Source organism: Talpa occidentalis, unplaced genomic scaffold, assembly GCF_014898055.3.
Source record: "Talpa occidentalis isolate TD23 unplaced genomic scaffold, MPIMG_talOcc4v2.1 talOcc4.15, whole genome shotgun sequence".
Lineage (NCBI taxonomy): Eukaryota > Metazoa > Chordata > Mammalia > Eulipotyphla > Talpidae > Talpa > Talpa occidentalis.
The window spans coordinates 62,633,787-62,661,116 of record NW_023601543.1 but is presented as its reverse complement, the minus strand read 5'-3'; the positions used below and the strand labels follow the sequence as shown (position 1 = coordinate 62,661,116).

The 27,330-nt window shown below is 38.6% G+C and overlaps 1 protein-coding gene across 6 annotated transcripts in view; it reads right to left on the bottom strand.

Moving 5' to 3' along the window:
• The window catches only part of CASK (calcium/calmodulin dependent serine protein kinase), a 392,726-nt gene that overhangs the window by 97,046 nt on the left and 268,350 nt on the right, over positions 1-27,330 (bottom strand). For all 6 annotated transcript variants that reach the window (XM_037512504.1, XM_054695766.1, XM_054695765.1 and 3 more), the window contains exons 7-9: positions 23,518-23,693; positions 17,521-17,643; positions 600-683 (exon numbers count right to left, since the gene is read on the bottom strand). In XM_037512504.1, coding sequence (XP_037368401.1) covers positions 600-683; positions 17,521-17,643; positions 23,518-23,693 — 383 coding nt within the window. The remainder of the gene's footprint in view (positions 1-599; positions 684-17,520; positions 17,644-23,517; positions 23,694-27,330) is intronic.

Below are 27,330 nucleotides of genomic sequence, written 5' to 3'. Positions count from 1 at the left end.
GGAGTAATTCCATTTTGGTTTTTTTGGGGTGTGGGGTGGGGTAAGGGGAATGATAGTGAGGGTGGTGAAAAAAGAGAAAGGTACCTAGGAAGAATAAAGAAAAGGTGAGAAAAATGACCTGAAAATATTTTCTAGTAGACTAAAGGAATAAGGATTTCATTTACTGCTTTCTGATAATGGGCTAAATCCTAGTTCCAATTCCAGTCTGGTATTATTTCCACTGAATTAAACTTATCTTCTTTCAAAATATTTAAATTTGAGGAAATGTGGCCTAGATTCACATTCAAAATAATGGATAGTAACAGCAAATTAGTCTTTTAAAATAAGTATACCTCTGCTATAAATTTTAAAGATAACACAAATCTACAATATGAATTATCTTTCATTTATTCTCACTTGCTGTTTAGATTCATACTTAGTAGCTATTACCTTAAATAATTAAAAAAATCTTACTGAAATGGTGACATTTTTTGAAAGTGAGAATTTATCTATAAGAAAAACAATGGCCAACACTAGAATAAATTTATGGGCACCAAAACAGAATGAAATCATTATCATCAATTTTATCTCTCTGTTTTTTGCTGGTTTCTTTAACTTACCTTTAGTTTCCTCCTTGCATTGAATTTCCTCAGTTGTTCTACTGTTTCTGGCAGATGAATCTTGTAGGCATAACGATCCCGTTCCTATAAAAGAAGAAAGACAATAACATATATAACCGTTTTAATGGTGAAGAAGTCCAGAGCAATTAGCCAAGAGAAAGAAATAAAAGAAATCCAAATTGGTAATGAAGTAGTAAAACTATCACTATTTGTAGATTACATCATTCTATACATAGGAAGCCCCTAAGATTCCACTGTAAAACTATTAGACACAATAAATCATTATAATAGAGTGGCAGGTTACAAAATCAATATACAAAAACCTGTTGTGTTTATATATATAAACAATGAACTAGAAGAGAAAAAAATTAAGAAAGCAATTCTATTTTAATACCTTCAGAAAGAACTGAGTACCTAGGATTAAACTTAAGATGATGAAAAACCTGTACAACAAAAACTACATGACATTGTAAAAAAATATAGAAGAAATAAATAAGTGGAAAGATATTCCATGCTCATGGGTATATAAGAATATTGTTAACATGGCCTTTTTACCCAAAGCAATATAGAGATGTAATGCAATCCTTATCATATGGCCTAAACGAAAAAGACCAGAAACAAGTTTTGGGAAGGATGAGGAGAAAAAGGATCCCTCAGATACGGTTGGTGAGTATGTAGACTGGTTCAGCCCTACAGAAAACAGTATAGAGGTTTCTCAAAATATTAAAAATAGACCTGTGATCTAGGATCCAGCAATTCAATTATCAAATAACAACCAAAGAAGATAAAAACAATAATTCAAAAAGCAATTTACTCCCCTATGTTCATTGTAGCAGTATTTACAATAGCCAAGGTATGGAAACAACCTAAATGCCCATCAAGGGATTACAAGATAAATAAATGTGGTAGATACACACAATGGAATACAAACTCATCTAAAAGAGATGAAATCTGGCTAATTATGACAATATGGATGGAACTTGAAGGGATGATGCCTAAGAAGAAATTATTCAGAAGGAGAAAAACAAACACTGCACGATTCACTCATATATGGAATATAAAGAACAAAGCATAGAAACAAATAAAACCAAACCAAAACAAACCCTTGGATTCTGACTATAGAACTTAGGTGATTAGAGGGGGACAAGGGTAAAGCGGGTCCAATCAACTGTGGTCGATGTGGTGGGGTGAAAGATTTGAAGAGGTGTGAACATGTACTCCTAAAATATAGACAATGGGTTTTATAAACCAATGTTACTTCAATAAATAAAATTTTTTAAAAATTGAAGAAGCTTAATCTAAAACAAAGTCCAAATTGTTAGATGTGAAACTTTCGATTGAATTGTAGGAGACTGGAGGTTTTATGCAATGATACTAGTAAATAGTAGTCTCAAATGACAGCTTTGAAGGTCAAAACTGACAGTAAAATAATATTCTAATTTTAGAAATAATAAAGGTCGGAAATAATGTAATTTTCAGACATATGGCTCTGCTGCCAAAATAATGAATCATACATATTATGAGGTATGAAGTTACCTTTGACATGATCTTGTCAGGTAAAAAGAGCATTTGAAAAATCAACTCCACAACTGATTCAGCATTCTGAGTTGTGAGGAATAAATGAACTTAAACAATTAATTAACTTGAACTAGAATAAACTTTTCAAGGTCATCTAATTTGACCACAGTCCCTTCAATTTCTGATGATTTTGTTTGACCTTGCAAAGTGGGAGTTTATTCTTTTATAGCAGCCCATTACAATTTTAAGAGTGAAAAAGTTCTTAGTCTGGGCCCACATCTGGCTTGTTGGGATGAGCTCTGTCATATGGACCTTCACAGAGAAAATGTACCACCTCTTCCATATAATAACCCTTATGAGGAGGATTATGCTCCCACTAAATTTATTCTTCTTTATGATGTTTCATTGGAATAAATTTCTAGGTCCAAGATGGAGCTGTTCCTGCCTGGTGTAACAAGTCAGCAAACTGAATTTTCATGTTCCTATAAATGCTCTGCTTGACAAGAAATGTAGTATGCCCCGTCAGTTAACCCCCAAACCAACTGTAAGCTTCATGCTTATTTCCTTGATCTTTCAAGATAAGGTAGATACACACTCCCAGCCAATCATGTCCTATTTCAGAGTTATCTCTCCTAATGTTCTTTAAAACTTGTTCTTGCTCAAAATCCCTCAGGAGAGTGCTCCTCTGTGAGGCATATTCCCCTAATCCATGGGCTGTTTTCTCTTGAATAAAGGACAGCAAACTTGTTACTAAACTGTTTTTGTTTTGTCATTTGACAGTTTCCAGTTACTTCAACATTCTTCATGTACATTTCAAACCTCTCATAATTCTTATCCCCTTCTTTGATCCTGCTCTAATGAATCAACGTATTTTTAAGGTTTACAAGCTAGAAGTATTCACTTTGTAGATATTTCCTGAGATTCTACTATGTGCCAGGTATTGTTATAGGTACTTGGGACAAAGAAGTAAACAAAACCAACAAAGATTTGGCCTCCACGTGGCTCACATGGTAGTAGGGGAAGATAAGGAAATACCAAAACAGTAAATTACGGAGTATGTTAAAATGCTATGGTATAAAGCAAAAAGTAACGAGGAGTAAGAGGGGCTGACTACTTCAAGTGTGTGGAGTGAAGAGTGGTAGATCAGATAAGAGAGATGACAAGCTAGGGTAGTCTACAAAGGGCCTTTGGCTTTTATTCTGAGTGGGAAAGTGAGCCACTGCAGGATTTTGAGCTGGAGCAACATGACTTGAGAACTTTATTTATATTTTAAAGACTTATTTTTATTTCTTTATGCATACAAGAACTGGGGTGTAGGCCAAAGGTGTGGGGGGGTGGTGAGAGGATTCACCAGAGACAGAGTAGAGAGCAGAACAGGTGGATCTAATGAAATACACTGCTGAGGGGAGCAGCAGGCGAGACAGGAGAGGTCTGCTGCGCCATATGTGGGTCAGTTTCCTGGCCAGAGATTGAACTCATGTTGCAGTGGCTGGCTATAGCTTGATAGAGCTGATACCTTAACCCCTTTGCCACCAGGGAGGCCCATAACCTGAGAACTCTAAAGGAACATTTTGGTTGTACTGACACTAGATTGAAAGGGGGATGAGAGTCTTAAAAAAAAAAAAAGGCAGGGACAACAGTTAGGAGGCTATTGCAATAAATCAGGGATAGATGAAACCAAGTGGCAGCAATAAAAATGGTGATAGAGAGATATACTCTGAATACGTTTTGCTTTGTTTTCCCACAGAGTTTTACGAAGGCCTGTAATTAGCATACGATAACCTGCACATGTATAAAATGTACAATTTGATAAGTTTTAATATACGTACACAACCACCAAACCATCACCAAGATCAAAATAATAAACATATTCAATACTCTCAAAAGTTTCCTCATACGCCTTTGTCATCGCCCTCCATCCCTAGGCAACCACTGATCTACTCTCTGTCACTATAAATTGATTTACATTTTTGGAATGCTATATAAATGGAATCATACAGTATATACTCATTGTTGCCCAGCTTCTTTCACTAAGCATAAAGACTTTGAACTTGATCTATGTTGCTGCATGTATCAGTAGTCTATTCCTTTTTATTGCTGATTGGTATTCTATTACTTGGATAATCTGTTTGTTCCTTTACATATTGATGGACCCTGTGTTGTTTCCAATTAGGCTATTATGTGTAAAGTTTCTATGAACATTGTCGTACAAGTCTTTGTATGGGCATATTTTAGTTCTCTTGGGTAAATACTTAGGAATATAATGGCTGGGTCATTTTATTGGAATATGTTTAAGAAACTGCCAAACTTTTCGAAAATAGTTAACCAATTTTACATTCCCATAGTGGTATGTGAGTTCCAATTGTTTACATCCTCACCAATACTTGGTCTGGTTAATCTTTTTGACATTAGTCATTCTGATACAAGTATGACTATGTATCTCATTGTGGCATTAATTTGTGTTTTCCCAATGACTAATGATGTCGAACACCTTTGCCTGTGTTCACTTCTGTGTTCATTTGCCATCTGTCTATCTTCTTTGTTGAAGTGTTTGTTCAAATCTATTCCCATTTTGAACTGGGTTGTGTGTTTTCTTAATTAATTTTGAGAATTTTTTACATATTATGGATATGAGACCTTCATCTGATATATAATTTGCTAATATTTTATTCCCAGTTTGTGGCTTGTCTTTTCCTTCTCTTAATAGTGTCTTTCAAGAACATAAGTTTTTGATTTTGAATATATTTTGAAGGTAGCGAGAAGAGAATTTTGTGAGTTTGCATGCTGGGTAAGAGAGAGAGAGTCAAGGATGACCCTAAGGTGTTCAGTGTGAGCAAGTAAAAGTGTGACACCAACTGAGATGGGGAAGACTACAGATGGAAAAGTTTTGGTGGGGGGTGAAAAGGGATCAGCACTTTAGTTTAGGACACGATATGCCTGAGATTAGTTATCCAAGTGGAGATTAGACATATAAGCTTGGAGTTCAGCAGTCTGGACTGAAAATAAATTTGAGGGGCAATGTCATAACGATTTAGATGGTATTAAGTCAATACTTAACTATGCATGCCCCAGGTACTGAATTTGGGACTTTCACAGGCACTCTCTTATTTAGTCTTTAAAACTACTATATAAGGGCCTCCCCGGTGGCGCAGTGGGTTGAGCACAGTGCTGCGAAGCTGTCCGCAGCCTCTGCAGCATGGGTTTGATTCCTGGCCGGCTAGGGAGATTCCCACATGGCGTGGCAGACCTCTCCTGCCGCGCCCACTGCTCCCCTCAGCAGTGTATTTCAGTTGGTCGTCTGCCTGTTCTGCTCCCAGCTCTGTCTCTGGTGAATCCTCTCACCCTCCCGCCCCTCTGGCCTGTACCCCAGCTCTTGTATAAAAATAAACAAATCTTTAAAAAAACCCCTACTGTATAAGATAGTAGAGATAATGTTATCTATCAGTTATCTCAAAAGTGTTCTGGTTCAGGGCCTCCCTGCCTGTCCAGGGGCTAAGTCTCATGACCTGAGTTTGATCCCCACTCAGGGAGCTACCCACATGGTGCAGCAGACCTCTCCTGTCTCACCTGCTGCTCCCCTTAACAGTTTATTTCAGTCAATCCACCTGTTTAGCTCCCCACTCTGTCTCCGGTAAATCCTCTCACCGCCCTCTGGACTACACCCCAGTTCTTCTATGCAAAAAAAGACTGACTCAGACTGGACATAATTGTCATCATAGCTAGCATTTATTGAGGGTTTATTGTGTTCCAGGCACTGTGCTAATGTTTTACAAATTTGTATTACTTATTCTTCCTAATAATCCTAAGAGGTACCTGTCATTAATATCCTATTGTTTAGTTGAGAAAAACAAGATGCATTATACTACATGGAAATTAACTAGTACAGAGTAAATAGTCTTCTTACTTTCCGTAATCTGGATACTATATAATATTTGTAAATTAAGTGCAATATCATATTATTAGTATTTTGCTGTATTTTGAAACTAAAATTCCTGTTAGCATGTAAGTCACTTTTAAAATCAATGTTTTGATATCATAGACATACAAAATTTATTTTTTAATTTAAATGTAGGATTTTACTGTTCATCCCATCAAAATTTCATCTCGGTAAAATCTTTCATCAGTGAAAATTCCTAAGGAATGAATGCAAACACTTTAGAGCACTTTCTATATTAATTACTAAAAAGTAACAAGAGTTGCACTGGAGAACACAGTGATATTTTTCTCAAGTACACATCAAACTTTGATGTCAAAAATGACTCCATTGTTCAGCTCTGCAATATTCTCCATGCTAAACATCTTGGAAATGATTTCATTATCTTTAGGGACTCTAACCTACTTTTCTTGCACTGAGTCAAAACAGGTTTACTAATACATAAGACAGAATTTATAAAATAATTAAATAGCAGAGAGAAGGACAAAATTACCATTTCAAAACAAAGCAATGGAATCTTAATGGATTGTTGTTACTGTTAGTAGAGTAAAAATTTTAACTGATTTGTTTGGTGTAATTAACATATATTAAAAACAAACATCAAATTGGTTTTTCATTAGTTTTTGAATAAAAATGATGTTGTATCATGTTAAAATACATGGGGAAAAAAACTGCACAGGGAAGATCTTTAAAAGCAAGAAGAAAAGCCAAACAAAAAGGAAATGCATGGTACCGCAAAAAGATAATGACTTTGGTGTCAGAAAAACCTTTGCTCTAATCCTGGGTCTTTTCAGTACTGGCTGTATGACCTTGTATTCTCAGTGTCAATTTCTTTTTAGAAACTAATCTTACAGGATTGTTATGAAGATTAAATGAGATGCTATATAGGTACATGAATGATTCCCCTGAGTTTTAATAATCACTTATATTACTCAAGATGTGGAAATCTCTGACATAAGATAATTTAGGAAATTTTGTAAATGCATGCATGCGTGTGTGTGTGTGTGTGTGTGTGTGTGTGTAAACAAACAGGTTACACTAAATAAGTTTGGTTATTTTCTAACTGAAAACATGTCCCTAACAGAAAAGAAAAATTAAAAAATAAAACATAGTGTAAATCACAGAGCAGCAAACCTATGACCCACTTCTAATTGTCTTTATCTATTGTTTCCAAATTAGGGAAGAACCAAGAGGCAGCATGTTTCTGAGTGAAGAGTTTAAGGCTGCTTTGTCCAGTACAGTATTCAGTACCTAAGATAATTAATAAAATTTAATAACAATTAAAACTAAATATAATTTAAAATTCAGTCCTTCAGTTGTACTAACCACCTCACCTTTCAAGTACTAAATAGTCAACATATGGCCAGTGGCTACTGTACTGGACAGCGCAGATAGGAAACATCACCACTGTGGCAGAAAGTTCTTGGACAGTGCTAGTAGGAAGTGTTTCTTTCCTTATTACAACTAATATTGAATTGAAGCTAAAAACTAACTAAATTTTGCTTAAAATGAAATTGCTTGACAATTTAGGTATATGTCACAGAAAAATGTTCTCTAGCTATTTAAAAAAGAACTTAAAAAATTAATTCCCTTCTTCAGACCTTTTGTAGTCTTTGCAGGTAGTAGAACCGAAATCAGCCCTTGAGCTGAGCAAGAACATCTAGCTGATGCCTACTATGAGAGAGAGTGAGGGGGGTCTGGGAAAAGCCACTTGTAAGATGCACGGATTGCCTGGATTCTAGAGCAAGAAACAGGCATTGGAACTGATTTTGAAAGCTTTCCCAACCCCATAGAATAAACACTTGTTTTTTCAAGTTTACTTTTTTAGAGTTTTTGATAAAGAAATTAATGATTCAAAGGTAAACTCAACTAACAGAAGGCTCTGAAAGCTGGAGAAAAGCAGGTTGATTAGGGAGGGATCCCAGAATTGAGGGGTGATCCTGTGATGATTTCACTGGGAATTTTTTTGTCTATCATACCGTAATCTGGATGTGTGAGCAGCCCATAATATGGAAATCCCAAGTATAGGAAGAACAGACAAAATGAGCCCCAAGAAAAGCCTACTTTCTTTAGCCAAATGACTACAAAGAGGTGGTCTCTGCAAGACATAACCCATTTGACTGCACCTGCCCTAACCCAAGGGTATACTAGGAAAGGAGCTGAGAGCTTCTTTCTCAGAGCCCTTCCCACTATCCCAGTCCTGCCTGAAGCAAACAACAGCTGGGAGGTGGCATTCTACTCCCTGGAGAGCAGGGGCAGGACTACAAGGAGGAGTGAGTTTGGGGTAGAGGGCTTTAAATCTGTGTATGAATTCCAAGACACACCCCCAATATCCTCACCTGTAAAACCAACCAGAGCCAACACAGCAAGAACTCTGAGACTACACTATGGTATGGAATACCTCTCAGGTCAAATGAACCTCTGGGTAGCACACATGTGGGGCAGACCAGAGAGTATTGCAAAGGCTTTGAAAGTGAAATTGGCATTTGAACCATAACCCATAAAAGTAGGTCAGGACATGTGCTCTGAATCTAATCAGATTACCTCCCTCCTAAAATAGAAGATTTAAATAAGAATCTGAATCTTGGGCCTCCCTGGTGGTGCAGGGGTTAAAGTCTCAATGCTATCAAGCTATTGCCAGTCACTGCAACATGAGTTAGATCCCTGGCCAGGGAGCTAGCCCATATGGCACTGTCTTGCCTGTAGCAGTGTATTTCAGTAGATCTGCCTGTTCTGCTCCCCACTCTGTCTCTGGTGAATCCTCACCCCCCCCCTCTGGTCTACACCTCATTTCTTGTATGCATACATAAATAAATCTTAAAAAAAAAGAATCTGAGCGTTATAATGATATTAAAAATGTCCAGTACACTATCCAAAATTACTCTCATACCAAGAACCAGGAAAAACTCAATTTGAATGAGAAAAGACAATTAACAGAAATCAACACTGAGATAATAGACATGTTAGAATCATCCAACCAGCACTTTCAATTTCAAGTAGGTACTATAAAAATGCACCCAAAAGCAATTGTGAATGGCTAAAAAACAAGTGCTGACAAGAAGGAGCAACTGCACCTCTCATATACTGATGGTGGGAAAGTAAACTGATAGTTACTTTGGTAAGTGGTTTAACAGTTTGCACATATACTGCCATATGACTAAGCAATCCCACTCATAGGTTTTTCCTTTAAAGAAATGAAAATCTGTACATGTACGTTTATAGAAGCTTATTAGCCAAAAATTGAAAGAAAGAAAATTGAAAAAAACCTCAAATATTCTTCAGAAGGTGAATGAATAAACACTGTTGTACTACTTGGTGACAAAAAGGAATAAGCTATTGATACACATAAAAACTTGGATGGATCTCATGGGCATTATGCTGAGTAAAAAAAACACAAATCTCAAAGGTTACCAAGAAACGTGTACAATGGTCTCTGAGCCCACTTCCTGACAAAGATCTCCAAAACTCTTGTAAATAGGGGTGAGAAATATTCTTTTGTTCTGACGTTTAGTCTTTGACCTCAGTTCCTGACACACCTTAAACCCTTTTTATTTCTGAAGTGATAAGAGCACTAGGAGCATCTTTTATTCTAATATTTGGTTTTTGACCCTGGATCCTGACACAGAGTTCCTAAATTCCTTGGAGTTATCTGGTCACAGCAGTGTCTTTTGTTTTAATGCGGTGACTCTTGGTGGGATCCCGGATGGGGGCTGACCACCAGAAAGATCAAGCCTTGATTAGAAGCTTGGAATTTGCAGTCCCATCTCCCATTTTCCAGAGAAGGAAGAGGGGCTGAAAATGGAGTTAATGATTGATCATGCCTATGTGATGAAGCTTCCATTAAAACTTCCAAAGTACAGGGTTCAGAGAGCTTCCGGTATTGGTGAACACATCTGTACCCCAACTCAATGGGGGCAGAAATTTCTGTGCTTGAGACCCTTCTGGACCTTGCCTATATAGCTCTTCATTTGACTGTTCATCTGTATCCTTTATTATTATTTTTTTTAAGATTTATTTATTTATGCATACAAGAACTGGGGTACAGGCTGGAAGTGCGGGGGTGGTTGTGGTGAAAGGATTCACTAGAGACAGAGTGGGGAACAGAACAGGCAGACTGACTGAAATACACTGCTGAGGGGAGCAATGGGTGAGACAGGAGAGGTCTGCTGTGCTATGTGGGTAGCTCCCTGGCCAGCCAGGGATCAAACTCCTGCTGCAGAGGCTGCACATAACTTCACAGTGCTGTGCTTAACCCCTTGAGGCCCAGGGAGGTCCTATTTTTAAAAATTTATTTTATTTATTTATGCATACAAGAGCGGGGTGTAGGCCAGAGGTGCGGGGGGAGGGGGGGGAGAGGATTTACCAGAAACACCGTGGGGAGCAGAACAGGCAGATCTACTGAAATACACTGCTGAGGGGAGCAACTGGCGAGACAGGAGAGGTCTGCTCCACCATGTGGGTAGCTCCCTGGCTGGGGATCGAACTCATGATGCAGTGGCTGCCGATAGCTTCGTAGTGCTGCAACTTAATCCCCTGCATCACCAGGGAGGCCCTGTATCCTTTATTATATAACCAACTGGCAAACATAACTGTTTCCTGAGTTCTGGAAGTGGTTGTATATAATAGTTGAATTCAATGTGTATGTGGAGGGGTGTCCTGGAAACCTCTGATTTGTAGCCAAGTTGGATAACAGTTGTGGATAACCTGGGAACCTAGTTCTTGCAAATGGCATCTAAAGTGGGACATCAGCTGTTGTGGGTTTGAGCCCTTAAAGTGTGCGATCTGCATTAACTCCAGTTACAATAGTATCAGAACTGAAATGTAGGAGACCAAGCTGGTACCACAGAGAATTGCTTGATGTGGGGGAGAAGCATCTAGCACCATAAGTGAATGATGGTAGTAGTGATCATATGTGAATGTGCTAGTAGTGTGAGAGTAAGGGAGAAACACACAGAAGAAGTGAGTTTTTCCTAAATGACTGCACACTGTATAATTCTATTTATATAAACTCTCAAAAGAATGAAAATTATAGTGGTAGACAATAGATCAGTAATTGCCAAGAGTTAGTTTTATGGGGAGATGTGATTATCAAAAGAGTAACATGAGGGGTAATAGAAGAGTTCTATATCCAGACTATGATTTTGGTGGTGGTTATATAATCATATACAATTCTATAGATATGATTAAATGTCATAGAACTATACACCAAAAACAAACACAACTAAAATACAAATAAAAAGTGGTGAAACTTGAATAAAACTTGAAGTCTGGTTAATAGTGTTCTGATGTCCATTTACTACTTTTGATAATTGTGTTAATGGTGTAGTGGTCATATGTTATCTTGGGGGGCGGGAATGGTGACATGTACATGGTGACGTGCTTTATTTTTGCCACTTCTTTGTGAGTCTAAAATTCTTTAAAATTAAAAACGTGGGGCCTCCCTGGTGGTGCAAGGGGTTAAGATACAACCTATGAAGCTGGCCACAGCCACTGCAGCACGAGTTCAATCCCCAGACAGGGAGATACCCACATGGTGCAGCAGACCTCTCCTGACTCGCCCACTGCTCCCCTCAGCAGTGTATTTTAGTCAATCAGCCTGTTCTGCTCCCCACTCTGTCTCTGGTGAATCCTCTCAGCCCCCCCCCACCTCTGGCCTGTACCCCAGTTCTTGTTTGCATAAATAAATCTTAAAAAAATAAAACATTATAACAAGTCATGTCCAGTCTACATGTTTAACTCTTCAATGGGTTTCCTAATTCCAAACACCTCTAATCACTCACTGGACCTTAACAGCTCTCCTTCCTCTCAGTCTGGTATTTCTTTCTCATCCCCACTTTTATTCTCTGGACCAGCTCTCCTGGCTGGAATAGTGATAGCTTCTACAGGATCTCTTTGCCTCTACCATTTCATTCTCACAGGCAACCCACCAGCACTCAGTGTACAAAGGAATGATATGAACACGCTTCTTACACTGTGTCATCACTCAAAAACCTGCAGTAGTTTTTCATTTTTACACTTCAATGTCTGAAGTACTTAATTTGGCATTCTAGACTGTATGAATATTCCCTCAAACCAAACTTTCCAGTCTACTACTGCTACTGATTCAGTTAGCTGACATTTGCATCACACTAGTTTGCTTCCTGCCCCCACCCCCACAGGTCTGAACACTTTAATTCTTTGCCCGTGTTCCCCCTTTACTTCACATCAGTACCACTAACATACGCAGTCTCCTGGGGAGCTCCGGCCTATGGCCATCGCTCCGTTTCCTCTTTAGTCTTCCTGAGTTATACTTCTGTGGTTTTCTTCTGTGTGGTGCTCTGAAATCTTTGAGGTTATCTTTTTTGTCTTTATATCAGTATCACCTGAAAATTCATTTCACAGTGTGACTTGTCTTTCTCTAACAGCTTGGGAAATTTAGTACATAGCCGGAAACTCTCTTTCTAGGAAACACCTTATCATTCACTAAGGTAAAGTGGAGAGACAGATCAGGACACAGCCAAAAGGTGTGGTTAGTTTTTATAAAATTATGCTTAAATTATGAGTTTTGATATTTTCTTTTTCTTTTTTTTTTTTTTTTTTTTTTTTACTGGGGTACAGGCCAGATGCATGGGAGGGTGAGAGGATTTACCCACAACAGACCGAGGAACAGAACAGGCAGACTGACTGAAATACATTGCTGAGGGGAGCAGCGGGTGAGACAGGAGTGATCTGCTCTGAGGCTGGCTGGTATCGAACTGGCACTGCAGAGGCTGCAGACTTTACAGAGCTGCACTCAACCTCCTGCGCCACCAGGGAGGCCCCCAGAGTTTTGATATTTTCTAAGCAGATGGAATGACAAGATTTTTGAAGTCTATTAAGTAATCTCTTAGCAGAAAATACATAAATAACAAACTCCAACGCATTCTAAATGAGACAAAAGAATAAAAATGATATTTTTTCTGCATTAAATAGTCTTACCTGAAACTGATAGTAATGTAATAGGCATCGGGAAAATTTTCAATAGCAATGGGCCTTGCACTTTAATAAAGTACTTGGTTTATCACCCCTTGTGCACACTAGAGGCTGAACACACATTTAACTGGCATGGTGACTGATTTCTCCAAAATTCAAACTTATTAGCCTGATAGAAATATCTTTTTATGTTTTATTACAGTCAATATACTTTAGGGTCTACATATATTAAATCTACAAAGGATGTGTGGAGAGCTCAATTGTCTACGAGGAAAGTAGAATCTTAGTTGGTTTTACTTTTGTTGGCATAACGATGCACAACAAATATCATTAATTTAGATAGCTAATGGTGTTAAATAGGTATAATCTGAAAATAATAAGAGAGTCACATATTACTTCATCTATTTACTAAAATTCTTTCTTGATATAAAATGATTTAATAGGAAAATATTTTTGTGGTTTTACCAAGGAAATTTTTTTTTTCCACACAAAGCAATGGTATGATTTGGGGCACTGTTCATTACAAGGATTTTCATTGTCTTACACTTTACTTTGCAAGTATTCAGTTTTTCTTATTTAAATAACTTACATTTCAGCCATTACTAAAGTAACACTACTTAGATCCCTAACAATGATTTAAAGTATATATGGATAAGTATTTAAATTCAACATAAACCTATTCTTATCAGGTAGATAACATTCTTACTGAATTCTTGCATCTTCAGATGACACATAAGCAAGGAAGGCGAACTGAGGTTCTTACATGGCACATGACACTGAGCTGGAACAGCCTTCTGGAACTTTTTAAGTTATTGACTTTTTCTAGTCTTTATGTTTCTGGTGCCAGAAATCTATTATGTATTAATCTCAGATTATTTAGAACTGTAATCATTGGCAGGGACAAGGATATCCAAAAATAAATTTTATTAGCTAAGATACACATGATATGAAAAGCAAATTTTATAAAGAATCTTTAAAATGAGTAATATGGGGGCCTCCCTGGTGGCACAAGGGATTAAGATGCAACCTATGAAGCTATCCGCAGCCACTGCAGCACCAGCCACTGCAGCCAGGGAGCTACCCACATGGCACAGCAGACCTCTCCTGACTCTCCCACTGCTCACCTCAGCAGTGTATTTCAGTCAGTCTGCCTATTTTGTTCCCCACTCTGTCTCTGGTGAATCCTCTCACCCCTGCACCTGCACACAAGCCTCTTGTATGCATAAATAAATAAATCTTAAAAAAAAACTAGCTTCTAGTGAACAAATTATCCCTATGATGGAGTCAAAATATTAAGAAAGTATCTGATGGGCCTCCCCGGTGGCGCAGCGGTTGAGCGCTGGGTTGCGAAACTGCGCGCGGCCTCTGCGGCGCCGGTTCGATCCCCGGCTGCTCCCCGACCACCGAAGGAGGGTCCCACATGGCGTGCAGACCTCTCCTGCCGCCCGCTGCTCCCCTCAGCAGTGTACTTCGGTCCTTCTGCCTGCTCTGCTCCCCGCTCTGGCTCTGGTGAATTCTCTCACCCTCCCGTGCTTCTGACTGTGCCCAGTGCATGTATAAACAAAACAAACAAACAAACCAGCAAACAAATAAATAAAGCATGCCTCTATAAAAAAAAAAAAAAAAAAAGAAAGTATCTGAGAACTGTTTACCTACTTTTCCTGGGGGAAATCAGGAATAACTAGAACTAGGGGAATTCCAGTCAAGTATAACTAGACTGGAATATCAGAGGATTGAATGCAAATTTGAGAAGTAAAATTCTTTTTTTTTCAAAGATTTATTTATTTATGCATACAAGAGCTGGGGTACAGGCCAGAGATGCGGGGGGGGGGGTGAGAGGATCCACCAGAGACAGAGTGGGGAACAGAACAGAACAGTGGAGATTGACCGAAATACACTGCTGAGGGGAGTAGCGGGCGAGACAGGAGAGGTCTATCTCGCCATGTGGGTTTCTCCCTGGCTGGCCGGGGATCAAACATGTGCTGCAGAGGCTGGGGATTGCTTCATAGTGTGGTGCTTAACCCCTTGTGCCACCAGGGAGGCCTGAGAAGTAAAATTCTTACAGATAATCAAGATGCAGTAGAATCTCAACATTATTTTGCAATATTATTCCATATCATTGTCACTACGATGCATTATTAATGTTTTGTTAAATTTTTGTTTTACATAATCTCTGGGAGAGTAGAATGGTATAATATAATGAACATTCATTCATTCAGTCATCAACTAATATTTATTGAGCACCTACTTCATGCCAGACACTTTCTAGGGTACCACACAGACGTGAACAGTCAAAAATTCCTATCCTTAGGCAATGTATATTTCATGGAGGCAGTCAGACAACAAAGAAATAAGTAATACATAAGTATGTCTTATGGCAACAAATGAGATGCAGAAAACTAAGGCAGGGAAGAGGAACAGGGAATACTGGCTCAGGGAACATTCCTACTCCAAATTTTAAATTGGGTGGTCAGGGCAGATCTTACTAAGAGGCTGATATCTAAGCAAAGACTTGAAGGTGGTGAGAGAATAAGCTGAAGGTATAAATTTGGGAGTCACTGGTAAACAGGAAGCATTGAAAGTCATTAAAACTAGATAAGGTCTCCAAGAGCCTGAGTGTCAACAGAAAAAAGAGGAGCAGTGGCATTCCAATATGCAGGGGTGGGTGTGGAGACATAAGGAAGAATCAGTAGGATCTGAGAAGGAGACAGAAGGTAGGAGGGATATCAGGAGTGGGTGGTACGTCCTGGAGCCAAGGGAGGAGCGGTGTCAGGGGGGTGGATGTCAAATGTTGCCGACACACCAACAGGGAGAAAACGTGAGATCTGACCACTGTAATAAGCAATGTGAGTGTTATTAGTGGCTTGACAAGAGCAGTTTTAGTGGACTTGGTAGGAATGCAACCCTGACTAGGGTGGGCTTGAGCAAATGGATGGGAGAAACTGGAGAAAATGAGTAGAGGCAACCCTTTCTAGAAGTTCTGCCGCCAAAAGGAACAGAAAATAGGAGCAGAGGCTAAAGGGGTTTTAAGATTTGTAGGGTCGGGCCTCCCCTGGTGGCGCAGCGGTTGAGTGCTGGGCTGCGAGGCTGCCCGTAGCCTCTGCAGCGCCAATTTGATCCCCGGCCACCGGCGAGGGTCCGACAAAAAAAAAAAAAAAAAAGATTTGTAGGGTCAAGGGCCTCCCTGGTGGTGCAAGGGGTTAAGTCTCAGCATTATCAAGCTATCAGCAGCCACTGCAGGGAGCTGGCACATGGCACAGCAGACCTCTCCTGTCTGACCCACTGCTCCCCAAGCAATGTATTTCAGTCAATCTTCCTGTTATGCTCTCCACTCTGTCTCTTGTGAATCCTCTAACCACTGCCCTACCCCACACCTCTAGTCTATACCCCAGATCTTCTATGCAAAAATAAAATAAATTAAAAAAGAGAGAAGATGTGTGTATAATAAAAATAAATTACAGCATGTTATTTATTTTTTTAATAAAGTCTTTTTTTTAAGATTTATTTATTTATGCACACAAGATCTGGGGTACAGGCCAGAGGTGTGGGGGATAGAGGATTCACCAGAGACAGAGTGGGGAACAGAACAGGCAGACAGACAAAAATACACTACTGAGGGGAGCAGCGGGCGAGACAGGAGAGGTCTGCTGGGCCATGTGAGTATCTCCCTGGTTGGGGATTGAACTCGCGCTGCAGAGACTGTGGATAGCTTCACAGGTTACGTCTTAACCCCTTGCACCACCAGGGAGGCCCCAATTGCGGCATGTTAGATTCAACAGAATAGGAAACTGATAGAGCAGGAAAAAGAAAATTGCTGGAGAATGTCCTTGAGTAAGTAAAATGGACAAGATGTCTCATATGAAGGAAAGGGTTGTGGCAGGCTGAATTAAAATCCTGTTTCCACTATTGACAACTTCTGTGACTTTGAGCAAGATTCTTAACCACTCTGAGCCTCAATTTTGTCATCTGCAAAATGAGAATTTCCTGGAATTACTGAACAGTGTAAAGTCTTCACCAAATATTACTGTTTCATTGAAGCCCCAAGTAATACTTCTCCTTAATATTCACCAGCGAGGTGGTAGGAGGGGAGGAAGAGAATTTTAAAAATCTGCCTTTTATCTAAGACAAATGCATATCTAATATCTTGTGAAATAAAAATAATGTGATAAAGCACAGTCACATCTCAGAAAAGATAATTTTTTATTATGAAAGTACTATTTCAATTGTTCATGTCACACATCTTTGGAACATGTATTGGTAGAGGACAAACGGGCCTTCCTCCCTGATACATCCCGTCTTGATCTACTTCTGCACCCTCTGTTGGATAGCTGAGTGTCACTTCTACTGAGATGTTTGCAGAGAATGTGCAGAAACAGCAAAGGAGATGAGCAAAAAGAGTAGTGAAAAAAAGACTCAGGAAAAAACAGAGGGGAGAAAAGGCCACCATGTAGACCAACACATTTCTGTCACGGGAAGTGTTCAAACAAAGTGCATATGGCTGCCGATAAGCTCCTGTACCTTAAGCCAAGGGTGATTCAGTGCTTCATAAACAGTGATCCTTTCAGCTGGATCCAGCATCAGCATGCGACGTACTAGATCTTTGGCACTTTCAGAGATATGGCTCCACTGCCTTGGATTCATCTGAGAGGAAGAAAGGAAAATTTTGAGAAGTTAACATTCATTCTATTCCTGTATCATTTAATGTGACTAAAATTCTCAGAAATTTGATTTTAAAGGCTTTCCAAGGAAGAAGGCAAATGCAAATCTTCTGTTGCTATTCATTATATGAGATTGTTGTGCATTAGTAAATATTCCTTATACCTGTTCTTTTTTTTTAATTTTACTTTTTTTATTTTTTAAGATTTATTTATTTATTTATACAAGCACTGGGTACAGTCAGAAGCGCGGGAGGGTGAGAGAATTCAACAGAGCCAGGGCGGGAGCAGAACAGGCAGAGTGACGAAGTACCCTGCTGAGGGGAGCAGCGGGCCGCGCCACGTGGAACCCTCACCTGGCGGCTGGGGATCGAACTGGCACTGCAGAGGCTGCAGGCAGCTCCGCAACCCAATGCTCAACCACTGTGCAACCGGGGAGGCCCACCTTACACCTGTTCTTGCTGCTATATAAGTTATAATCTTTTTAATAATTAAAGAACAGAATGTCTGGGGCCTCCCTGGTGGTGCAGGGGTAAAAATTTCAGCACTATCAAGCAATCACCAGCCACTGAGGCATGAGTTCGATCCCCCAACTGGGAGCTGACCCACATGGTGCAGCAGACCTCTCCTGTCTTGCCCGCTGCCCCCCTCAGCAGTGTATTCCAGTCAATTCACCCTTTCTGCTCCCCACTCTGTCGCTAGTGAATGCTCCCCTCCCCCTACCGCAGTCTGGCCTACACCCCAATTCTTGTATGCATAAATAAATAAATCTTTTTTTTTAAAAGAACAGAATGATTCCAGGTTCTACCTTAGCTAGGGGGACTAGAATCCTTTGATTGAGGAAGAACTAAAATAAAAATTTTTAAATAAAAATTTTAGAGACATAATTTTAATATTTTGTTTTTAAAAATTAGGATTAGCAGTGGTTGGTCAGTTGTACATTTTATATTTTTAAAATTTATTTATTTTTAATTATGTTATATGTTTTTTACATCATTTTTCATTTTTTGTACAATGAAGTTATACATTTTAACCGCTATATATCAATTTCAGTATTTAAGGAAAAATACCATTACTTAGGCCTTGTAAAATAGTTAATTCAGTTGTATACTGTCCTCAGTGAAGTTTTGTCCATATTCTAGAGATGAGATAATTATGCCACATTGACTAAAGTCAAACAAAAAAATTTATGAGTTATTCAAAAAGCACAGGACTTGTGAGAAAGGCTGTGGATCAGGAGGAAGACAGCTGGAAGGCTCCTGGCAAACAGGGTGTGTCTGAGACCAGGAGCAAGAAAGAAATGGAAAAGAATGCTAAGGCTTGGAGCTGGGAATGCAAGTGGGGAGCAGAGGGTAGAGACAGAATAGGGTTTCGTTCCCTATTTAATACCAGGAAGCCAAATGATTGGGGGGTTCAGGGGCTTTCAGCAACACCATGATTTTAACTGACAGGCATCCATGTTATCTTCGAAGAGAGAAAGATGCAGAATAAAGTCTACAATGTAAAGCCAAATGAAATCACAACTTGTATCACAGTACATATAAATCACTATAATTTGGCCCAGGGTTAGCATTAGACACTTTGCTCCAGTTAATGTGAGGATTTGTTCTTGTAGATGGGGAGTGAAAAATGTCTCCATATTAGGCACAGCACTTAAATTGGAAAGTTTCTATTTCTTTTTCTTACAGGCAGAATTCCAAATGATAGTCATGTCTGTTTGTCAGATTCTTTCATTAAAATGAATGCATTAAGGCTGTTGAAACATTGTCATACTATTGAAATAGTGATCGATTGACAAGTGTGAAACAAGGAGGTGGGAAATAAGATGGATGGGGCCTCTACAGCCTTATTCCTTTTTCCCCATCCTGGAGCTGATGTGCTCTTTTAAAGTCTGAATGAAAAAAAAAAATAATCCAAATGACCTGTCTTCAGGAAATGGGTTGATCTGTCTTCAGGAAATGGGTTGAGGAAATGAAGTCAGCTGAAAGTAGTGATAAGATTTCTGAAGTAAAGGTTGAGAATTATACTCCCCAACTCTTTTTTTTTTTTTTTGGTGGGACCCTCGCTAGCGGCCGGGATTGAACCGGCGCTGCAGAGTGCTCAACAGCTGCTCCACCAGGTATATTCCCCAATTCTTATGAGTGAGTCTAACCCAGAGTTTTCTCTTTGGCTAAGAAGAGTAGGTGAAATTAATTTGGGAGATTAAGTATATGGGGAGGTGGTGTGAAGGAGACAAAACAGGACTCTAAGACAGTCAATTATTTGAATATTAAAGCCAGGCAGCTTAGATTCCTACTGCACAGACACAAACTGGTTACCTATAATAATGATATAAGAGGACACTATCTTTTCTATACTTTAGGAAAACTATTTTTTGTCCTTCATAAAAACTTAATTGAAATTAAATGCTAGCATATAATCCAGTGAAATAGTACTCTTGTACTTGTATCTTAAAAGATCAAGTAAGCTAGTACATGAGAATAAAAAGTTAAGTTAAAATCATTTAAGACCACTAGCAGTGGTAAATGTGGTACACTTAAAAAAAATCATCATAATTTTCCTATAGAGATCAAGGATTTTTGTTAATAGTTCTTTTATTAAGAACCATCAGATGATGAAAAGATATTTTTGTGATCTGCATTGAAATAATCTAGTAGTAGAAACAAGACTGATAATCTATTTTTTTAAAAGATTTATTTATTTATTTATTTAAGTATTTATTTATTTATTTATACAAGCACTGGGTATAGTCAGAAACGCGGGAGGGTAAGAGAGTTCACTAGAGCCAGAGCAGGGAGCAGAACAGGCAGACTGATGAAGTACACTGCTGAGGGGAGCAGCAGGTATGGCAGGAGAGGTCTGCGTGCCATGTGGGACCCTCGCTGGTGGCCCGGGATCGAACCGGTGCTGCAGAGACTGCGGGCAGCTTCGCAGCCCAGCACTCAACCGCTGCGCCACCGGGGAGGCCAAGACTGATAATCTATTGATAAATGTTAATGCTGGGGGTTCATTATACTATTATCTCAACTGTTTTAATTTGTTTGAAAATTTCAATAATAAAAAAAATGTAAAACTGCTGACACAATCACAGCACAGTATATATTTTTAAAAAATGGCTCAGCAAGTTCTTCATTGATTGTACAGATGGATCTATAAGTTCAAACAAAGCTGCTGAAAACCTGGGGTTTTTGTAAGGAAGGCCATGGATGTGAGCAATGAGGTGAATTGAGTAAATAAGTTATTAACCTCAAAGCTTCAAACCCCCAGGCACAGAAATCATGATATAGCTGCCATTAATGATCCATTTGATTTACTATAATCCTAAGAAATGGGGAACTTAAAAATAACTTTTGGACATGTGAGAATAGCCCAAATTTTTTACAGGGAAAAAAATTAATTGTTGAATGCTTTAAAAATAGACAAAATCAAACACCAGAAACTGTTGGAATGAAGCACATTGTCTTGGAAACCAGGAAGTTAGCAACTGATTAAACACAAAGGAAGAATTCTATTATTAACAAATGCTCATAACTCAACAATGCAGGTGGGAGATATTACATGGTACCTACCACCTATATCATGAATGAAAGGATGAAAGGAATTAATATAAGTGTGCCAAACAGTTTCCAACACAGAATGCTATGTACACGAGTAATCTATCATTGTTAATATCTTTATTATGCTGATGCATTATTGTATTTGTTTTCATATGTTAGTAATCTCTGATTTCATTTGGCAAAATTCAACCAGAAAGCCATGTTTATGCATTCCTGATAGTGACTCATAATTTCCAGAGATTGGAGAGGATGACTACTTATAAGTAGTTTCCTGAGACATTTAATTAACCTGAAAGGACCGATTTTATTGTCCAGTGATCAACTGACTTTGAAAGAAGCAGAAAAGCCTACACTTAAAACATCTTTCTCTGTTAACAGTTTTAGCATATATCTTAACTCAAAGACAAACGTGTATGCCCTTATAAGTCAGTGATGCACAAGCCCACCTGCCCCTCTCAAAAAAAAAAGTTTATGACCACTCCTTTTCACCTGCACCACAAGTTTTAATTATGACTTAAGAAGATAATGCTGCAACTCTAAAAGTACTTTACCTTTCTTTTCTTCCTACGCACCTTTATTTTTTTCCCATATAAAATTCTAACATTACTGGGGAATTTAGAAGAAAATTTAGTGGGCCTCAGTTTTGGAGTCTACTGTTATATAAGCCTGCCTGTTTGTGGACTCTGTTGCCCAGCATGGCCAAAAATGAAACAGTGATTCTGTTGAATGGAAATTATAGGTTTTATTAATAATGAGAGGAAAAACAACTTCTCTAACATAAACCACCCTGATCTGATATCCAGATACATCCTCGTCATGCTTCCCATACACAGCATCCGAGTCTACAGCCACAGGTGGTGGTATAGGGCAAAAAAAAGATATGAGAGTTGGGGTAGTAAGTTCAAACTTATTTATTTTCAAGAATTTCTTGGGTTTTTTTTGGTATGATCATCCACAACATCAGTAATGACTTAAAATTTTAAATAATTAAAGCAATAATTTACTATTCACAAATCTGTGAATACTACATGAGTTTCCAGTCCATAGCAAAGAAGATTATGAGTGTTTAAGTCACCCCAAAATGGCTCTAAATCGTATTATGAAAGCAGTGTGATACTGGCATTTCAGTTTATTGTGAGATGTAAATTTCAAATTTTTGAGCAATGCTGGCTGACTACATAAAATGCAATAATGTTTGGTAAAGTGAAACAAAAACTACTAGACACTAAATATAAAATCAAGATAAGATATAATTAAAATTACCAGGATGAAATTTCCAGTCTAATTTTACAAATTAAGCAAAAACCTTAAGGGACCAGGAAAAAGACTAATTAATACAAAGTAAAAATCAAAATCAACAAGCAACTATAAAGCAGAGATGCACTACGGGGTGGGGGAGAGGCGGGGAGAGGAAGGACTAGAATCAAAATAAGAGGGGAGGTGCAATTGTATGGGGAATATAACCAAAATGAAAATGCATACATTGTGCAAAAATGAAAAACGATGTAACAATTATATAAAATAAAATATTAAAAAAAGGAGAAAAAATAAAAATAAACAGCCTGACTACAGAGAAAAAAAAAAATGAAACTCTTTTCTCAAATTACACAAAGAAGGGCCTATAAAGTTTATCTTCCAGCTTAGCTTAAATAAGTGGGTTTGATTATCAGTCAGCTCATGGACACTTTTAAATCCAGGTTGATAACTGTCACCAACAGCTTACCCAAGTTACCTTTAAAATTAAAGGTCAAGTTCTATCACAATAAATTCCAAGCATCATTCCAAATTCTTTCCAAATAAGTGGGGTGTTAACCAAATAATTTCTCTGACCTAGCTAAATGGGCAGTTATGCTAGAATGTACTTATGGTCAAAGAATCTGATTTGTAGCATGGCTTTCTGAATCTGAGAGTGCAGTACTCCAATTGTGGACTTGCTTGTGGGAGCAGCGGGGCAAATACATCTGGTCTCTGGATTTACACTGCATCCCTGTTTTTGAGATTAAGAGTCGCAATACAAAGTAGTGATGTACACCAGGGAAAGGGAAGGGGACAGCAAGGTAATAGCTGCTTTACAGCCAGTCTCCTCTCTTCCACCTAGATGACAGTTTACCTCATGGCGCATCAGAAATTTACTTGAGGCCTGTGTTGCCTAGCAAGGGGTCAAGTGGGTCAATGATGTCAGCAAAGAATATTTATGTGAACAGGTAACTACATGGCAATCAATCCAAAGACAGTAACTTCAAAAAACATTTTCCGGAATAATTTCATCTCAATGGAAGTATAAAACATTCATAATATATTACCTTATATTTTCCTTTAATAATGCCTTCAAACAATCTTTCCTTGGTTCCATAAAAAGGCAAACAACCACTCAGCAGGATAAAAAGGATCACGCCACAACCCCAGACATCTACAGGTTTTCCATAAGGCTCTCTTTTCACAACTTCTGGGGCCATAAAGTGAGGTGTTCCAACTCGTCCTACATCAAAAACAATAACAACATCATTAAGGAAAAATGTTTACATAAAATGGGCTTTGCTTCCACCTGAAAAGTGAAAATAGAACAATAACAACCTGAGTGAAAAAGTTAACAATATAAATATTCTCTCACCACCTTTCTCTTCCCTCCTATATAAAATCAAGTTCCCAGGGCCTCCCTGGTGGTTGAGCGCAGCACTGTGAAGCTGTCCATAGCCTCTGCAGCGTGGGTTCGATCCTGGCTGGCTGGTGAGAATCCCACATGGTGAAGCAGACCTCTCCTGTCTCGCCCACTGCTCCCCTCAGCAGTGTATTTCATCAGTCTGCCTGTTCTGTTCCCAGCTCTCTCTCTGGTGAATCCTCTCACCCTCCTGCACATCTAGCCTGTATTCCGGTTCTTGTATAAAAATAAATAAATCTTAAAAAAAAAAAATCAAGTTCCCAGAAGGAAAAAAATTACCTAATCACCTGGTAAAAAAATTGAGCCCAGGATAGGTACATTGTGTTCCTCAGGTAACACAAAAAAAACTCTCTGCCATGGGAGCTAAGTCTCCTACTGCATTAATAGCCTGGACAGGGTAAGAGAACTGACCTTGTTCTGATGAACGGGAATTGGCAGAAGTAGGGAAATGTAGGGTAAGAGGTCAGGGTACCACTCAGGTACCTACCAATATTTCGGATGATGCTTTGAAACTCATCTCGACTCTTATCACTTCCCACACAAGAGCCAAGTAACTCAAAATGAGGGTGTTGCTTTGGGAATACTCAGAGCCACCATGACTAGTCCTAGTCATCTGGAGGAGAATCTCTCCATTCACCTGGATTGAAGACTACCCCATTCTGGAGACTCAGTTTTCCATCCTTGAGGAAGATGCACGTCTTTTGGTTTAGGAATTTGCTAACACAAGATAGGGCATCACAGCAGAAAGAATATGTAGGTGCAGTCCTTTGTATTTATGCAAATCAGTAGACTGTGAAAGGAATGCAGTTAACCTTTAACATACAATGACCTCTCCAAACTCCCTGTTTTACGATCACTTGATTTTATGACTGACCACAAAATTCTAAGAACAGGAAGCCAATTACCAAACCAAATTAAATGTCATTGCATATGAGATACTTCAGATAAACATTTACATATTTAAATGTTAGATGTGCTGTCAATACAATCAAGCCTTATTGCCTAGACCCTCAGGGACTTGGAGCTTGACACACTGGAGACTTTTTACTGTAATAATTTTGGAGACCTTTCTACAATTTCCTGGCTTCTTTCAGACAAACTGCTGCACATAATTTAACCTTTTCTTGATGACTCAGAGTTGTCATTGTGGATATGAATGAAAGAACTACGCAATAGAAGAGAAAACACCCTCAAGAAACTTCAGAGGTATGCAAGGGTTGATTTCTTCAGTATTAAACAAGAGGGTGTTGTTTCCAAGTTTTGGCATCTGCTTAATATATTTTTTTCTGTCAGGCTGTTGTTGCTTTTCTTTCACTATGCTTACCCCAGCTTCAGCTTTTCCTAATCTGATGCATAAAATTTGCTATTAACTGGAAAATGATTAAGAACCAGACACTTCATGTAGTAACAATTTCTTAAGTGCCTACTAAGACCTAGACACCACAGTAGATGCTATGGACACACAAAAGGATAAGCCACCATTCCCCATTGATTGCCCTCACAAGGCTCAGACTTGGTATGGTTACAAATCCCTGCATTAAATGCTACATGGAGGTACTCAGTCCCCATGGTTAAGGTTAATATGAAAGAAAAGGACTAGCGTTACTTAACTTCAGCTGATGAAAATCAGACTTTTTTTTAGAGAAGATGATTATGATTATTATTAGCTTGCCTTCGAGAACAGTAATTAATACACACATCAATCTCTATATAGAGAGACAAAAGGCACTCCTACCAGAGAAAATAGCAGGTGCAAGGTATGAAGGAACATAAATGCCTAAAATTTTATTTTTTAGGTTCCTAATTATCTTCTGGATAAGTAAGGATTCCAAATAGCTGAGTTTTAGATAGGGAAAGTGGAAATACATGTTATTGGTCTCTACTGTAAGGAAAGAATTCCTTTCTATTTGAAAGATTGGGTGATCAAAGATTCCAACTAATGGGAAAATGCTGTCAAATATTAGCAATTTAGCTCATAAATATTAGCAAAATTAAAAAAAAACTTCAAATAATACAAAGTTTTTTATAAGAGAAATTATCCCTTATTTACAAATACTGTATTTATGAAGACATTGTAAGGCTTAAAGTAGTTATTTCAAAATGGTAAGAAAAGGTATATTAAGAAATGACAATATTTTGACCATTAGAAAGTATCTTAATTGTAGAAGCACTGGGAAAAATACACTTTGCACAACTGACAGAGTGTGGGTTCAAGATCAGCTTTAAAAATATACAGTTTAGGGGAAAGGTCTATGGACTTTAGGAAAATCGATTAACATGTAGGAAATGTCTAGATAAATCTAATGAAGTGGGCCTCCCTGGTGGCACAAGGGGTTAAGATGCAACCTAGTAAGTTGTTCACAGCCTCTGCAGCACAAGTTCGATCCCCAGCCCGGGAGGTACCCACATGGTGCAGCAGACCTCTCTTGCCTCGCCCGCTGCTCCCTTCAGTGGTGTACTTCGGTCAATCTGCCTTCTGTGTTCCCCACTCTGTCTCCGGTGAATCCTCTCACCCCCCACAACTCTCGTCTGTACCCCAGCTATTGTATGCACAAATAAATCAATCTTTAGAAAAATCGAATGAATCTGTTTTCCCCTTCAATCAAGATGTGTGGAAAAATATGATGCCCAGGCCATTTTGAATACTAACAGGATAACAGAGCAAGATTAAAAGAAACAAAGTATATAACATATAAAAGGATTTTTTTTTTCATTTCATCTCCTCAACCCTGGGATGTCATCATCAGAAATTATTTGTTATAACTGTATAGGCTTAACACAGGGGTGATCTGTACAAATATTGGATCTGAGAGTGTGTGTTTAACAGGAACATTTATTTGAAAACAAGAGCAACTTACAATTTGTAGTTGATTCAAGATTCATATAGGCCAGCAGTGTTTTGTGGTTGTCCATAAGGCTAATACAATCAGGGGAGCCAGATAGAAATGTAAGACTCACAGCCAAAGAAAGCTAGAGCTCTTAGCAACTACGTGCCTCGCCTATGAGCCGTCTATACCTGTAAATTGTCTGTTCTGGCTCCGTACTTTGTGCATAGTGAGGAGATTCTGAGCCAGATTATATACGGAATGGCTAAATTTGCCTAGGGAAATTAATCTGGATATGCTCTATGGGTACATGATAGCTGTCATCAAACATCTGAATGGCTATTATGTAGGAGGTTTCATATTTTTCAGTGTGGCTCCAAAATCAGAGTTAGGACCGCTGGAAAGTTATAGGAAGTTAAATTTCTGTACAATGCAAAGATGAACATACTGAGGGAGCTTTCCAAAAATGGAATGAACTGTCCTGTAAGATAGTGAATTCTTTGCTATCTGAGGAACTAAACTAGACATCAACCTTTCGCTGGGAATGTTATGAGAGAATTCAGTCATTAGTTACAAGACTGAAGAAGTTAAGCCTTCTTCAGAACCTGAAATAGACTACTTTCCTGCCTGAT